At 44.4% G+C, this 15599-nt stretch overlaps 1 protein-coding gene across 1 annotated transcript; it reads left to right on the top strand.

Moving 5' to 3' along the window:
- The first annotated feature begins 13898 nt into the window (after positions 1-13898).
- Positions 13899-15341, top strand: LOC125925778 (protein S100-A12-like). Its single transcript, XM_049635034.1, has 3 exons — positions 13899-14004; positions 14545-14691; positions 15086-15341. The coding sequence occupies exons 2-3, from the start codon at positions 14554-14556 to the stop codon at positions 15224-15226; spliced, it is 279 nt and encodes a 92-aa protein (XP_049490991.1). The 5' UTR covers positions 13899-14004; positions 14545-14553; the 3' UTR covers positions 15227-15341.
- The last annotated feature ends 258 nt before the right edge of the window (positions 15342-15599 follow it).

Here is a 15599-nt window from a genome sequence, read left to right on the forward strand (position 1 = left end):
ATGTTGAATCACTACGTTGTACACCTGACACTAAAGTGACATTGTGTGTCAACTATACTTCAATGAAAAATTAATTACAAATAATAAAAGATTGGAATCCAAATGGGATGAAGGGATATATCATTGCACACTAAGATAGGTTTCTGCTGGGTAATGGGAAGGAGGGCTCAGGGACAAGGTTGCTTCCTTCTCAGGTCCTTGAAGGACAGCTTTATCCAACCCCAAAGCAAGTGGTTCTGCCTTGTCAGGAGTGCGAATGCCCTCTCTGCATTGCAGAAATGGAGATGATGTAGTTCTGAGAGGTACTTTAAAGGTGAATTGCTGGCACTCTCAACAATAGCCAAATTATGGAAAGAGCCTAAATGTCCATCAACTGATGAATGGATAAAGAAATTGTGGTTTATATACACAATGGAATACTATGTGGCAATGAGAAAAAATGAAATATGGCCTTTTGTAGCAACGTGGATGGAACTGGAGAGTGTGATGCTAAGTGAAATAAGCCATACAGAGAAAGACAGATACCATATGGTTTCACTCTTATGTGGATCCTGAGAAACGTAACAGAAACCCATGGGGGAGGGGAAGGAAAAAAAAAAAAAGAGGTTAGAGTGGGAGAGAGCCAAAGCATAAGAGACTGTTAAAAACTGAGAACTGAGGGTTGATGGGGGGTGGGAGGGAGGGCAGGGTGGGTGATGCGTATTGAGGAGGGCACCTTTTGGGATGAGCACTGGGTGTTGTATGGAAACCAATTTGACAGTAAATTTCATATATTAAAAAAAAAAAAAGAAAAAAAAAAAAAGAAAAAAAAAAAAAAGGTGAATTGCTGGCCCAAACATGGCCCAGGCAAAAGAAGATGGGAAAGGTTTACAGGGTTCACCAAGCTCTACACCAAGATTCACTCAGCATTTAGGAAACATAATGGGAGAGTGCACAAAATGGGAGAGAAATTCGATTTGCCTCATGATCATCCACATTGGTGGTGGCAGTGGTGTGCATGTGTGTGCCTGAGTCAGGGTGGGGAAGACATATCCCAGTGCCTTTAATTCGCTGTTAATGGATTGTTAGAATCTCTGTTAATGGATTCCTTGGGCAGAAATTTACCATTATTAATCATTTGCATTTATCTGAAAGCCCAACGAGTCTGCTTTTCTAAGCCAGCTTGGTGAGAGCATGGGGAAGGTGGCCCAGAGTGCCCTTTGGAGTTTCACCATAAGTGATGGGCCACTGGTTGTGAAGAATCACATTGACACAGAGCTGTCAACAGTTGATACCTGAGCTCATGGTTGGGCAGGGGAGGTGGCCCAGCTGGCACTGGCATCCTGGAGAAAGAGGTGGAGGTTATGGAGGCAGTCCTGGGAAGCTTATGACTAATAAGCAAATTGTGCCCATGACAGGAATCACTGGACAGAGTCAGACAGGGCTTGTAGCCCAGAGAAAGGTGATTTGGTTTCCTGTTTCCCCAGTGACAAAAGAAGAACAAGGTAGTGGGAAGTTGAGAAATAAGTTGTTTAGCAGGAAACCTCATGCAATGTTTGAGTCCACCAAGGAGACCTTGGCTCACCGATTGAGGCAGATCCGGCCGCTGAGATTTCCGGGCTATAAGGGTGACCTGTCTGAAATCTGCTTCTCTACTCATGTTCTCCACCCAAGGCTCCTGACTTTAGCCAAATTCTTCATGTTTGTGACAAAATTCCTAAAGGGAGTGGAGAGGATCTGGAATTGGGCAATTGGTTATCTAGCATCTGAACAAAAGAGATTATTCCAATGGAAAAGATTTCCCCATGCCTCCCTCCACTTGGGAGGGTCCAGATACTAGCCTTTTCTCTGGCCCCCTGATCTGGGGAATTCAGTCTAAATTAAAATGGGGTGAAGAGGGCATGGAAAGCTACCAACACTTACTGGGTTCCTGTTGGGTGTCAGTGTGAAGGGAAAAAGTCATCTTGAACCTGGAAAAGACAAAATGGTGGTTGCTGAAATCTTTGATCTTGTGCTAAAGTCTCTCTGAATAGAAGCAAGATCTTAATCCTTGTTAATCTTCCATCAACTGACACTTTTGGAAAATGTAACATGGTCAGCACAGTATATTTGCTTAATGGATAAAGCTTGACGTGGTGCTATGATTTCATAGTCTAGTAGAGATGTTAAGCCCCTGTCATGGTTTTTCACCCCATTGAAAGTTGAGTCCTCTATCTAACTGAAGAGTCTTACTTAGGCATTCCTTTCCTGACCGTATATAATCTCCAATACTCTTCAAATCAGCTTTTAAAACTCTTTGCTGATTCTCTCATTAATGAATTAAAACAAGAATTTTGACATGCACCTGATATATTTGCTGATAGTTGTGGTTTTCAGCACTAGACTTTATGATAGTTTATTTCATTCATGTCTTGTAACGACGTCTTGAGAGGTAATTACTAGTTCCATTTTACATATGAGGAGATTCAGAGAAGTTAAGAACATGACAAAACTTATTAACTTGGCAAGTGGAAGAGCTTGGATACCTGACTGTCTGCAGGGAAGAAACACTGGTTAAGACCCAGAAATGCTCTTTTCTAGTGGGCTTCCACCCTGAGATTGCAGAAGGCCAGCCCTTCCTCTGCTCTCTGGCCTCTTTGCTGCCAGGTCTCTGCTATCCAGGGTTGACACAGCAGGTATCAGAATGAGCTTTTCACTTGGGCCCCTCTCCTTTGTCCAGGATATCACCTGGCATGCCTCAGAGCCTGAATTACCTGTTTTTTTAAATTTTTAAGTTTTAAATTTTTTTATTTTCTGGCGTCAGCAATTCTCCAGACATCAACAATAGAATAAGAGGATTAGCATCTTGATCTCCCGAAGCATTTAGGGGTTGTTCCACTGACAATTCTCCCTTCCTCCTGGGTTGGGTAGCCTTTTCCCCAGTCTTAGGGGCTGTGGAAGTTCCCATGTGAATAATTCTCTGATTTGCAAAATCACAGTCTGGACTGGCTGCTCAGGTCAGGGTGTAGACTTTCAGCAACTCTTTCCAATGATCTGTAACCATCCTCCTTTCAGTGGACAGGAGCCTTTTCTTCTTTCTCCTTAAAGGCCTGTTTAACAGCAGAAATCATGGAGTTATCCTGCAGCCAATACAGGATAAAATAACCAATACCAATACAGAGGCTCCTCATTGACCTAGTCCCAGCAAAGACTCCATCCATTTCAGCTTCCTCAGCATCTTGTTTAGCTATGGCACATTTTTTTAACCCTGTGCTTTCTAGAGCAAAATATCTAACCAAAATAGTATGCTCTGGGTTTCTTTTCTGCTTTGGTTCTAGAATCCTCCATGATTAAGTGCATCTATTAAGACTGAATCATTAATATCATACTTAATGGAAAAATATTAGACATTTCTCTCTTTTTAAAAATGTTTACTTTTTTATTTTGGGAGAGAGAGAGAGAGAGCGAGCATGTGCATGAGTGTGTGTGAGCAGGGGAGGGGCAGGGAGAGGGAGAAAGAGAATTCTGCTGTCAACACAGAGCCCAACCAGGGGCTTGATCTCAAAAATGGTGAGATCATGACCTGAGTCAAAATCAAGAGTTGGATGTTTAACTGACTGAGCCACCCATGCACCCCTAGACATTTTTCTTTAATGCCAGGAATAATACAGGATGCCCCATTACCACTGTATTGAATAATTGTATTGGAGGCCTTAGCCAGCATTATAAGACAAGAAAACATAAATGAGAAGCAATGTGAACTCTGGAGGCACTGGAGGCATGAAGTAAATGAATACCTTGCAGAGCACTCCTGCTTATGCATTTCATTGCCTCCTTCATTTCTCCTTCTGAATAACGTTACTCTTACAGAACTTTAATCATGTGCTCCAGCCAAGTTGGGCTTAGTTCTTCTCCTGAGCCCATCAGTGTCATTACTGGAAAACACACTCACTTGCTGGTATGTTTTTGTTTTCTCTGCAGGCTAAAGAGCCTTTTCCCCAGCCTGCATTTGGAACTCCCAGGCTAGGAGCAGCATAGGTGGTGCCATACTCTAGAGCTCTGGAGACATTCTTACTCTTGAGTCCCCTCCTCTGGGAAAAGGTTCAGAAATTTAGAAATTCACAGTCTGAGGTTGTGACCTCAAAATTCATTTCTGATGCACCTCCTCTTTCTGTTATCTAACCTGGGTCTCACAGAGAATTAACTTTTCAACAAATTCAGAAAATGCTTTGCTTGTCTTCTTTTTCCTCCAGAGTATTTTGCCAAGCACTCTGTGCTGTCCAAGGGTTTGAAGGTATCTTGTAGGACTCCTTTAATCTCAGCCCACCCCAGCACAGACATTTGATAGTCAATGTCACATTCATCTCCATAAACCAAACTTTTGACACAATTGCAGCTACTGTCTAAAAAAGCTGTTGGCTCCAATTCCAGGGGAGTCAATTGACCCATGAGACAGGTGGGAGTCTTCCAAGGAACTGCCACAGGTATGACTTGATGAATCAATGACAGTGGTGTATTTTTAATTTTCCCACTTAGTTGCTCATGCTCCCACAACCCCCCTTTATAAAAAAAAATGTTTATTTGGCTATTTTGAGAGGGAGAGACAGAGCTAGCAAGGAGGGGCAGAGACCAAATGAGAGGGAGAGAATCCTAAGCAGGCTCCACACTGACAGCACAGAGCCTTATGCAAGGCTCAATCCCACAAGCTGTGAGATCATTGAAATCGAGAATTGGAGGCTTAACTGACCAAGCCACCCAGAAACCCCTCCCACATCCCCTTTTAGGAGGATGCCTGGCATCTCCTTTTTGAACCAAGTGCTCACTCAGACCCATGGGGCTCTGGGATCAATTCTGCCCTCATGACTGGTGGACAGACAGCAGCAGCCTCTTTTGAGGTTGCCTCTTTTTGCTTTAAGAGCTGGTGTAGGTCAGTTTGCACAATTCCATAGATGATATTTCTTTATCACCCTTCTGGGAAACCCTCTATAAAGCCCAGGCTTGGTGGTGCTCTTTGCTGGCAAACAAATTCTGTTCCTATTCTGATGATTCAGCATTGTTACCCAAAGCACACAGGAAGTTTGGAAGAGTTTCCTTCAGCAGCTCTTACTGTCCCTGTGTCTCCTTTGTCCCTGGCATTCCTCTCTCCCTTTCCCTCATGGTAATTTGACTTCAGGAAACTTTTCCAGCCTTAGGATCTGGATGGGGTAAATATCTTACCCCATATGTCTTGCCTCATATCTCCAGGAGATTCCACTCCCTACCCCAAATTGACCAAAGACACTGCTGGCTAACTAAGTGTGCACTGGAGGTTAGAGGCCAGGCATCCCAACACCATTGCCCAACAGAGCAAAAGAAAACTGCTTCAAGATAGCTCTTTGCCTTGCCTATTCTGAAAAAATGTGCTGCAATTTTCTCATAAAAAAAATTCCCAGCTGGTCAAGCATCTGCTTATATCTGCTAATAGAGGGTCTGTTTTGAATCCTCCTTGTCATAAAATGTCTTTGCAGTCTTGTTGTAACCCAAACCCAAAGCCAAAAAGCAGTTTAAAAAAAAACATTTTTTGAACGTTTATTTATTTTTGAGACAGAGAGAGACAGAGCATGAATGGGGGAGCGTCAGAGGGAGAGGGAGACACAGAATCTGAAACAGGCTCCAGGCTCTGAGCTGTCAGCACAGAGCCTGACGTGGGGCTCGAACTCACGGACTGTGAGATCACGACCTGAGCTGAAGTCGGAAGCTTAACTGACTGAGCCACCCAGGCGCCCCACAAAAAGCAGTTTTATTGACATATTGTTCACATAACCACAGAATTCATCAATTTAAAGTGTTATGTGGCCCTTTTAAGAGAATAACCAGTTCCTTCCAAAATCTGTTCCCTAAGAGCAAGAAATGGAGTGCCTTGGGGTTCCTGGATGGCTCAGTTGGAATAGCATGCGACTCTTGATCTCAAGGTTGTGAGTTTGAGCCCCACATTGGGTGTAGAGACTACTAAAAAAAATAAGCTTAAAAAATGGTGTGCCTTACTGAAAACCAGTTCATAGTGAGGGTGTATTCTCCTGGGGACCCCAAGGAACTCTGCAAGGTTTCCTGCCATCTCCTGCAGGGCAGCAATTGCTTGTATTTACATACAACCCCCAACACCTGCCCTGTCTGGGCTCCCACTCAGTCTGGAGGAGTCTCTGATGGGTCCAGCTGCCTGGGGAGGGCCTGAATGACTCCTGGCACAGGCTTTGAGCTAGGAGTATGGTGACTGGGACTCACACACGGTGCAAGTCTTCACCTACACCATCTCATCCGCAGGGTTATGGACTTCCCCAGTTCTGGGGCTCTCACAGGCTGGGAAGAGATGCCCCTTGATCCCTGCTAAGGAAACCTTTTTTCTTTTCCTTGTTCTTTGCAGTAGGATACAGGCTGGGGGAGTGGACACCTCCACTGACTTCCTTTGGGGTGGCCATGTGACCTGAGTTTTCATCACCTTCCCCTAGTGTTTGTTTCTGCAGCTGGGTGCAGGAGTAGGTCCTCATATTAACTAAGCTTACTCCTTGTGTGAGGGGGAGCTCCACACACTCATCTTCTGTGCACATGAGCTTTAGTCTCTGGAATGCTAAAGAAAGAATGGGCTCATGGCACCAGAAAATGGCCACCTTCCCCACAGGTAAAGTGAAAGGGTGGTTGTTTTTGTTTTTTCAAGGCCCTTAGAGGTTGTCTCATAAACAGCTCCTTCTTGGACCTTCAGAGCTTTAGACGTTCCAACTGGATTGATCTTCTGAGTGGAATGCAAGCCCCAGCTTGGTGCCCTGGCCTGAGCAGGAGCCTTAGCCACTTTCTTACATGAAGTGTGTCTCTCCTCTTTTCCCTCTTGCAACGGACCAGAGTCTTCTCCTCCCCTTCTGGGATTAGCCTCAGGGACTTCGGTAAACTGGAATCCCTCAGTGCTGAGTACTTTGTGAAAAGTTGGCCCCACCATGACTGGGCCTGGTCCAGCCTGCCTTGTGCCCCATTAGGCTTTCTCCACATGAAGCCCATGAAGGTCCTGTGAGGTGACTTATGACCTCTTTCATTTCTCCTTTTCTCTGATGTCTGCCACTCTTACAGTTTTCAGCCTTGTCCCCAATCCTGTCTAGAACTCCTGCTCCTGGGGCAGTAATGTCAAGACCTGTCAACTACACTTCTTCCTGGCACCTCACTGGCCCCAACACCTGCCCTGGGGATTTACTCGGAGTCACAAGGTGGCTTCATTCCTGGCAGTCCCGCCCACCCCACCCAGGCACTGTGGGACAGCCCCTCTCTTCTCCAGGAAGAGATTCAGCAGCTTAAGAAATTTGGTCTAAGATGCAGAAACTAAAAAATAACTCTTAAATGTTTTTAAAAAATGTGTATTTATTTTTGAGAGAGAGAGAAAAAGAGTGTGAGTGAGGGAGGGGCAGAGAGAGAGTGGGAGACACAGAATCTGGAGCAGGCTCCAGGCTCTGAGCAGTCAGCACAGAGCCTGACGTGGGGCTCAAATCCACAAACCGTGAGATGATGACCTGAGCTGAAGTCAGATGCTTAACCAACTGAACCACCCAGGCGCCCCTAAAAAATCACGTTTGAAGCACACCTGACCACTCTTGCTAGCTCATCTTGGGCTCTCAGATAATTAACTTCTGTAGCAAAACAACAATTCTTTATTTCCCTCCTCTGCTTTCTGGAATATTTTGCCAGTCAATAGATGCTTGTCCAGAGGACTAAAAGCATCCTATAGATTCACAGGTGCTTGTGTTTTATTTTGTTTTTTTTTTTTTAATGAACTTAGATGGTTCATATATTCTTTTGTATGTCTCAAAATGATGTGGAATGTAATAGCAAAGAAAGGGAAAGAAAACCAAATAAAAGTAAGCATCCAGGAGGAGCTCTTCCAGCAGCCTCATCTGCTTTGAGCGGTGTCCTTGAAGGAAGCAGTGCCATTGTTGTTCAATGGATGTCAAGTTATAGTTACCCAAGATAAAGAATCTCTAGACACCTGCTGGCCCACAGTTAACTACAGGGCATTGTGTACTTGAACATTTCTTAAGAGGGTAGATCTAATGTTAAGTGTTTTACCATGAAAACCAAAAAAAACAAAAACAAAAACAAAAACAAAAAACAAACCCAAAACAAAACAAAAACCCAAACACCCAAAAAACAAAGAGAGTCAAGGAAACTTTTGGAGGTGATAGATATGTCTCTTACCTTGATTGTGGTCATGGTGTCATGGGTGTGTGCATATATCTGACCTCATCAAACTTTACACATTAAGCATGTGCAGTTTTGGGGGTATCAAGTATAACTTAGTAAAGGTGTAAAAAATAGAACTAATTTCACCTGAAAAAGAAAAAAAAAAAAAAAGAAAGGCAGAATGGACCTTAGGTAGACTCCATTACTTGATTTCCTACCAGGATCACAACCTTGTCCCAACATAAGCCATTGAATTCTGGAGGAGCAAGGAAACTGTGATGCTGAGTAAGCTGAATTGGATCCCAAATTACAATTGTGACATAATCCAACCTTCAGGATAAAAATACAACCACATGTGTCTCCAGCTCCTGTCTAGTTTCTTCTCTTGTGGCTTCCCCTACCCTTGAAAGTCCAAACATCCTAGGGGTATCCTTATTCCATTGTTGGAACAGCTCTGCTTCCACATGCTGAGGGGACAGGAAGCTGGGGTCTCACTCGGTTGTCCCTGTACAGCAGATTCTCAGGGCTGTAAGGTGTGGCTGCTGAAGCCAGTAGTGTAGTTTTAGGGAGGAGCCTGGTACTGCAGTGGTGGCCCGGGCCCATATCCACGCCTCAGTGGGGCCATGAGGGGCCCTGGAGCTCTGCTCCTTTCAGTTCATGTTGCCATGGTAACCGGGCTAACACAAAGCATGCAGGGGAGTCTGTGGTCACCAGACTTAAAGAGACTGCATTTTGGAGGCTTTGATAACCTCTCTTTCTCCTTTGATACTTTGGCTGTGGTCATCCTTGTCCAACCTGATACCTCTTTCTAACTGCTAATTTTGGAGATTGTGACAAGAAGATGGGGCAAGGTATGGAGGTATTGGTGTCTCACTTCCTGAAAACCTGGGGATTCTTTTTGAAAATTGACCCAGTGATTAGCTTTGCATCTTAGGACCACTTAGGGAGAAGTCTCCCTCTCCTTAGCCGCCTTCCCCCATCGATGTAAAATATCTTCTCTACGTTGACATTCTGCTTGTCAAAACAGGATAAATCTGGAAACTTACTTGTTCAAACAACAACGAAAACACTAATTTGAAAAGATATATGCCACCCTATGTTTATTGCAGTATTATTTACAATAGGCAAATATAGAAGCAACCTAAGTTTCTAGTGATAGATGAATGGATATTAATAACAAGATGTGATATATATTTACAATGAATATTATTCAGCTATAAAAAAGAATGAAATCTTGCCATTTGTGACAACAGTGATGGACCTAGAGGGTCTTAGGCCAAATGAAATAAGTCAAAGACAAATACCACAAGATTTCACTTGTATGTGAAATCTAAAAAACAAAGCAAGTGAACAAACAAAAACAGTCTTATAAATACAGAGAAGAAACTGGTGTTACTAGAGTGGGGGTGGGGGTGGGGTGGGGGAAATAAGGGAAATAAGAGGTACAAACTTCCAGTTATAAAATAAATAAGTCTGGGCCCTTGGGTGGCTCAGTTGGTTAAGTGTCCAACTTCGGCTCAGGTCATGATCTCACAGTTCGTCAGTTTGAGCCCCATGTCAGGCTCTCTGTTGACAGCTCAGAGCCTGGAGCCTGCTTCGGATTCTGTGTCTCCCTCTCTCCCTGCGCCTCCCCCACTCATGCTCTGTCTCTCTCTTTCTCTAAAAAATAAGTAAACATTAAAAAAATAAAAAAAGATAAGTCACAGGAATGAAAAGTACAGCATAGGGAATGTTGTCACTAATATTGTAACAATGTCATATGGTCATAGATGGTAACTATGCTGACTGTGTTGAACACCGAGTAATGTATAGAATTTTGGGATCACTGTGTTGTACATCTGAAATGGTATATGACAGATACACTTCAATTAAAATTAAAAATTTGCAAGCCCCACTCCTGATATCCAATAGACAGCTGTGCAAAAGTATGAAGAGACAAATACCCAAAGTAGAAGTGTAAGGAAAAATGTTGTTTAATAAAAATAATTTCAAATTAAAAACAAAAAATAAGCAATGCTTCTGCTTCTCTGGCACTCTTGCCTCTGTCCCCGTCTTACCAGGGAGACTGCCCTGACTCTGACTCCCTCCTCCCCTGATTCCCCCTTGCCTGCCCAGCCAGTGGCTAGCAGATGCCAAGGTGAGGGAAGTGTTTGCCAGGTTCCCTTCTTTCCTTGCCATCGCTCAGGGGATGGAGCCCATGTGAGGCTCTCTCCCATCTCCAGAGATGGAATCTCTTTAGGCCCAGTGTCTCGCCCCATCCCCACCCTTTATTTTTGTTATTTTTAATTTTTGAGAGGGAGAGAGGGAGAGAGGGAGAGAGGGAGAGAGGGAGAGAGAGGGAGAATCCCAAGCAGGCTCCACGCTCAGCACAGAGCCTGATGTGGGGCTTGATCCCATGACCTTGGGATCATGACTTGAGCCAAACCCAAGAGTCAGATGCTCAACCAACTGGGCCATCCAGGTGCTCTGGAGTTCATTTCCCCTCTCAGAGATGGTAGCCGCATGGAAAGTGCCTCATGAGGGCAAGGCACTTCCATTTATTACTTCTACCCAAAGCCAGTCTCTGGGCTGACTTGGGCTCCAAACCCAGCTTGGTGACTGCCATCCTGCTCCTTCTGGTCACCCCACCTTAAGCTCTGGGTGTGCTTCTTCCAACTTCTTGGGTGTGACTACAAGAGCCATTTGGGTAGTTTTAAGTTTTGATATCATTTTAATTTTGTATAATTTATTTTCATAATTCTAAATTCACAGAAAAATTGCAAGTATATTATAAGAAACCCCCATACACACTTTCCTCAGATTTACCAGGTTGATTCACTGTTTCTTTATATCACAAAATTTGAAATTGTCATGATGTGTTTTACAGGATGTTTCCATCAGAGCACTTCGAGTGTAGGTCAAAGAGTTCAAATTCATGTTTTCACTATTAGTTAAAATTTTCTCCCATTGTGCTAGGTTTTCCAACATTGTCAAAGCATTTTGACTGACTTTACAGAGGGAGTTGCAAAAGTGAGTTTGTATCAATCTGGCCTAATATTTTTTTTGAAAAGTTTATTTCCTGTGTATTATGCTATTGCTTTTTGTACATAAGTGACTCTAGATGAAGCAGTATTTGTAAAAAATTAATAGACTCAACTTTTTAGGGGAAGTTTTATGTTTACAGCAAAGTTGAGCAGGAAGTGCAGAGTTCCCATACACTCTCTCAACCCCCTCCTCCTCCAGTTCCTCCAGTTAACATCTTGCATTTGTGTTAGATTTCTTACAATTGAGGAGCCAACGGGTGACACATTATTATTAACTAAAGTGCATAGTTGACCTTAGGGTTCATTCTGTGTACATTCTATGGGGTCGGACAGATGTATGACAACATGTTTGTACAATCGTATTATCATCTGCCTCAAACTATGCACAGAATAGTTTCCATGTTGTTCATCCTCCTTGGCTGCCCTGAGCATCAGCCTTCCTGTTCAGTCCTGCCCTTGAGGAGTTCCTGTTGAGTTGGCCAAGTCAGACACAGTCTTGGGGGGCCCCTGGGGCCCCAAAGCCAGCACCAGGACACTTACCACAGAGCCAGAGGAAACATAACAGGGGCTTGGTCTTTTCCCCTTGGGGTTAATACTACCTTTTCACTGGGGCCCAGGTGGGAGGATGGAGGAAGGTAAGACAGGTGAATTATTCTACATGCCAAGAACTGTGCCAAGTGCCTACTGTGTGTTGACTCCCTTGCCTTCCCTCAGGCATTGCTGGTGGCACAGATCTGGGCCTGTGCTTAGGCAGGTGGTAGGGAGGCTTCCTTGGAGTGGGGCTGGAGTGCAGACTGCTGTTGGGTCTCTTTGTCCTTCCCACAGCCCCAGTGGCTGGGCCCTCAGAAGGCTGGATTGCACTGGATGATCCACATCCAAGTTAGGTAGGTACAAGGGAAAACAAATGTAAAGATCACACTTTACACTTTTGAAGCACTTTCTCACACATTTCCCTAGTTGAATCTTGTAACAACTCTGGCAATGGAAGAGGCAGTGAGATGGTTATGCAAATGAAGACACAGGCCCACAGAAGTCAAGAGCTCACACAGAGCTGTTCCCCAACACCTTTCCATAGCTTCCCATTGTGGCCTGCAAAGCAGCCCATCCCAGTGTGGAATCTGGGTCTCTAATCTTGGAGTGACTGGCTCTTAACAACTGCCACACTGCCCCAGACTCCTCAACCACCTCCCACCCTTGGCCCCATCTGCAGTGAACTCCCTGTGTTATTATTTAGGAAGGTGTCTGAACCCACTTGTTTCCAAAGTCCAGGAGAGCAGCCACAGAAATTGTGCTCCTCTGTCCCTGAATCCAGCTTGGCACTTTCCACACAGTGATTTGGGGGTGGGGGTGGGGTGCAGGGAGGAAAGAATTTTTGAAAGAGCTAATCAAGAATTGACTGTTGGGGTACCTGGGTGGATCAGTGGGTTAAGTGTCTGACTCTTTTCAGCTCAGGTCACGATCTTGCTGTTCATGGGGTTTTGTGCTGACAGTGCAGAGCCTGCTTGGGATTCTTTCTCTCTCTTTCTCTGTTCCTCCCCCACTTGTGCTCTCTCTTAAAATAGATAAATAAATTTTGGGGCACCTGGGTGGTGCAGTTGGTTAAGCCTCTGACTCTTGTTCTCGGCTCAGGTCATGATCTCATGGTTGGTGAGCTGGAGCCCTACATCAGGCTCTGCGCTGATGATGTGGAGACTGCTTGGAATTCTGTCTTTCCTTCTCCGTACCCCTCCCTCACTTGTTCTCTTTCTCTCTCTCTGTCTCTAAATAAACTTAAAAAACTTTTAAAATAAATAAATAAATAAATAAATAAATTTTCAGAAAAAATTTGACTGTATTAGGCAAAAAACTGGAAGAAAAAGATCAGGGCCTTGTATTTAAGATTGTGTAAATCTACCCCAAATTATATTTTTACCAAAAGTATGAGAATGTATCATATTTTTATAACAAAAAATCATACTCTGATTTAGGGGAAAAATCACATCAATGACAAAGGTTTTGAAAGCAGACAAATTTGGGTTTGACACCTCCCCTCTCTAAACTCATTTTCTTCATCTGCAGAATGGGTGAGGACTTGGATAAAGCAGTATCTGGAATGACCAAAATGTGCTTACTTTTTAAAACATAGAGACTTAAGTTTTTAAGAACAGTTTTTTATTTATGGAAAAATTGAGAAGATACTGTAGACAGTTTTCAAATACCTACACACAGTTCCCTGTGATTAATATCTTATAATACTATGATACATTTGTAACAATTGATGAACCTTTATTGATACATTATTATTAACTAAGTTCCATACTGTATTAAGATTCCCTTAGTTTTAAGCCAGTGCCCTTTCTCTGCTCCAGGACTACATGTTCACTTGATTGTTTTTTATTACCATTATTGTTTTTGTTGTAATAGGAACTCAGCAAACACCTCTCCCCAGTCCTTCCCTTTCCAATCAGGTACCATCCAGGCAGCAAAACATGTTCCCATGGACTTTGACTAGGAAGCAGGTGATAGAGCTGAACCTGAAGGCTGGATACCAAAGCTGAGGCCCTGTGGGTGGGTGGGATTGGAGTGAGGGTTCTGTGTCAGTCTGGGCAGGAGGGGCTTCTGCCACGGGAGCAATCTGGGCTGTTGGTGTTGCAGTCAAAGCCACAGGCTTGAAGCTTCTGTTGAGCAACAAAGCCTTGTCTAGTAATTGCCTCAAGATGAATCAGAGAGATTTCTTCACTTGAGGTTGAAGGTGAGGGCTGGAGTGCCTTATAAAAACCTCCCCGGCTCTGTACTCCTCACCAGTGCCGTCTGCTTGCTACATTTCTACTCTCCTGCACGTTGAAGGGTAAGTGTCCGGTCCTTGGCTGTCCTTCAAGGGACTCACAGGGTAGTGACTGCATGCTGTTGGAAGCCACAGCCTTTTGCCTGCCAGAGCCCCTCTGGGCTGACTGCATTTTGGACCCAAAGAGACCAGGCCTTGCTGTGCTAGGTAGACTCAGTTTCCGAACTTAGAGATGGTGAAGGCAGAAGGGGCTGGTGAATGTCTGTAAGAGACCTGTGGCCAAAGTGCCATCCCCTGGGGAAAGGGAACAGCTCGGCCAACCCCCAAACCCTTCCCAGGTGTGCTTGGATGAACACCTCCCTCTGAGTTATACTCTTGAGGAGCTATGCAACTGGCTGATTCTCTTAGACTTTAGATGGCATTATATGTGCCCCCCTCTGCTAGCCTATCTACAAATGAAAAATTCCACAGATCAAACAGAGCAGAGACAACACAAAGCAGGTGAGGGGAAAGTCATCCCTAGTCTAAACCAGAAAGAGAGCAGAGAGGGATGTGAGGTGGGGTGGGAGAGGAATTGCCTTAGACCTCTCTTGTTTCCTGAAGGTTGGGAAGATGACTAAGCTGGAAGAACACTTGGAGGGGATCATTAATGTCTTCCACCGGTACTCAAGCCGGGTGGGGGATCCTGACACCCTTTCCAAGGGTGAGCTGAAGCAGCTGATCACAAGGGAACTTAAAAACTCCCTCGAGGTAGGTGATACTCTTCTCATCCAAACTTGCCCACTGAAGGGGTGGAGTTGGCTGAGGATGCTCTCTTGGGCTGTGGGACAGGGGATCCACCTCCCTCTCCCCATAACTCACTCTGTCACCTCAGGTTCTATTCACCTCTCTTTCTGGGATTGTTTCCTTACCTGTGGGGATTAGTGAGCTACAGACACCTTCCAGGTTGGGACCTGTGTGGCTCTATGTTGGCTCACGGCAGCTGCTTCCCTCCATCTTCTATTTTGTTACGTTGGATTCTCCAACACAGTTTTGGTGAATGAATTAATGTCTCTGGACCCCCTGAGCTGAGCTCTGAGGGATGAGTGGCCCAGAGAAAGAGGAGGAAGAGTCTGAGCTTACTGTCTCTGATGTTCCCTTCTAGAATACCAAAGATCAAGCTACCATTGACAAGATATTCCAAGATCTGGATGCTGATAAAGATGGACAGGTCACCTTTGATGAATTTGTAGTCCTGGTGTCTCGCGTGCTACGGACCGCCCATGTCAATATCCACAAAGAGTAGAAAGCTCTGAGGGGCTTTTCTCCAGCAACGTCCCCAAGAAGACCTTTCCTTCTAATCACCAAAGCCCAGCCTCACATAGTGAGATGAGAATTAATAAATGTATTCTTGAAAAGTTCTTAACAGTGTGCACTTTCTTTCTTTCCATGCTCACGGTCTCCAAACTGGATCACACCTCGTCCCTGTGATTCTGACAGACCTCATTTGGACCCTTGAGACGCCCTTATCTGTTTGTTCATTTGTTCATTCATTCAACAAATATTCACTGAATATCTAGCCAGAGACCAAAGACACAAAACCCTGTCCACCTGGGGTTTGTGTTCTATTGGAGAGGGATATAAAACAAACAAATAGACAAAAAAATAAAAGTACACCA

This window comes from Panthera uncia, chromosome F1 (assembly GCF_023721935.1).
Source record: "Panthera uncia isolate 11264 chromosome F1, Puncia_PCG_1.0, whole genome shotgun sequence".
Lineage (NCBI taxonomy): Eukaryota > Metazoa > Chordata > Mammalia > Carnivora > Felidae > Panthera > Panthera uncia.

Coding starts and splice junctions, on each gene's coding strand:
- LOC125925778 (XM_049635034.1), top strand. CDS start 14,554: ATGACTAAGCTGGAAGAACACTTGGAGGGGATCATTAATGTCTTCCAC. Junction 14,692..15,085: donor AACTTAAAAACTCCCTCGAG/GTAGGTGATACT, acceptor GTTCCCTTCTAG/AATACCAAAGATCAAGCTAC.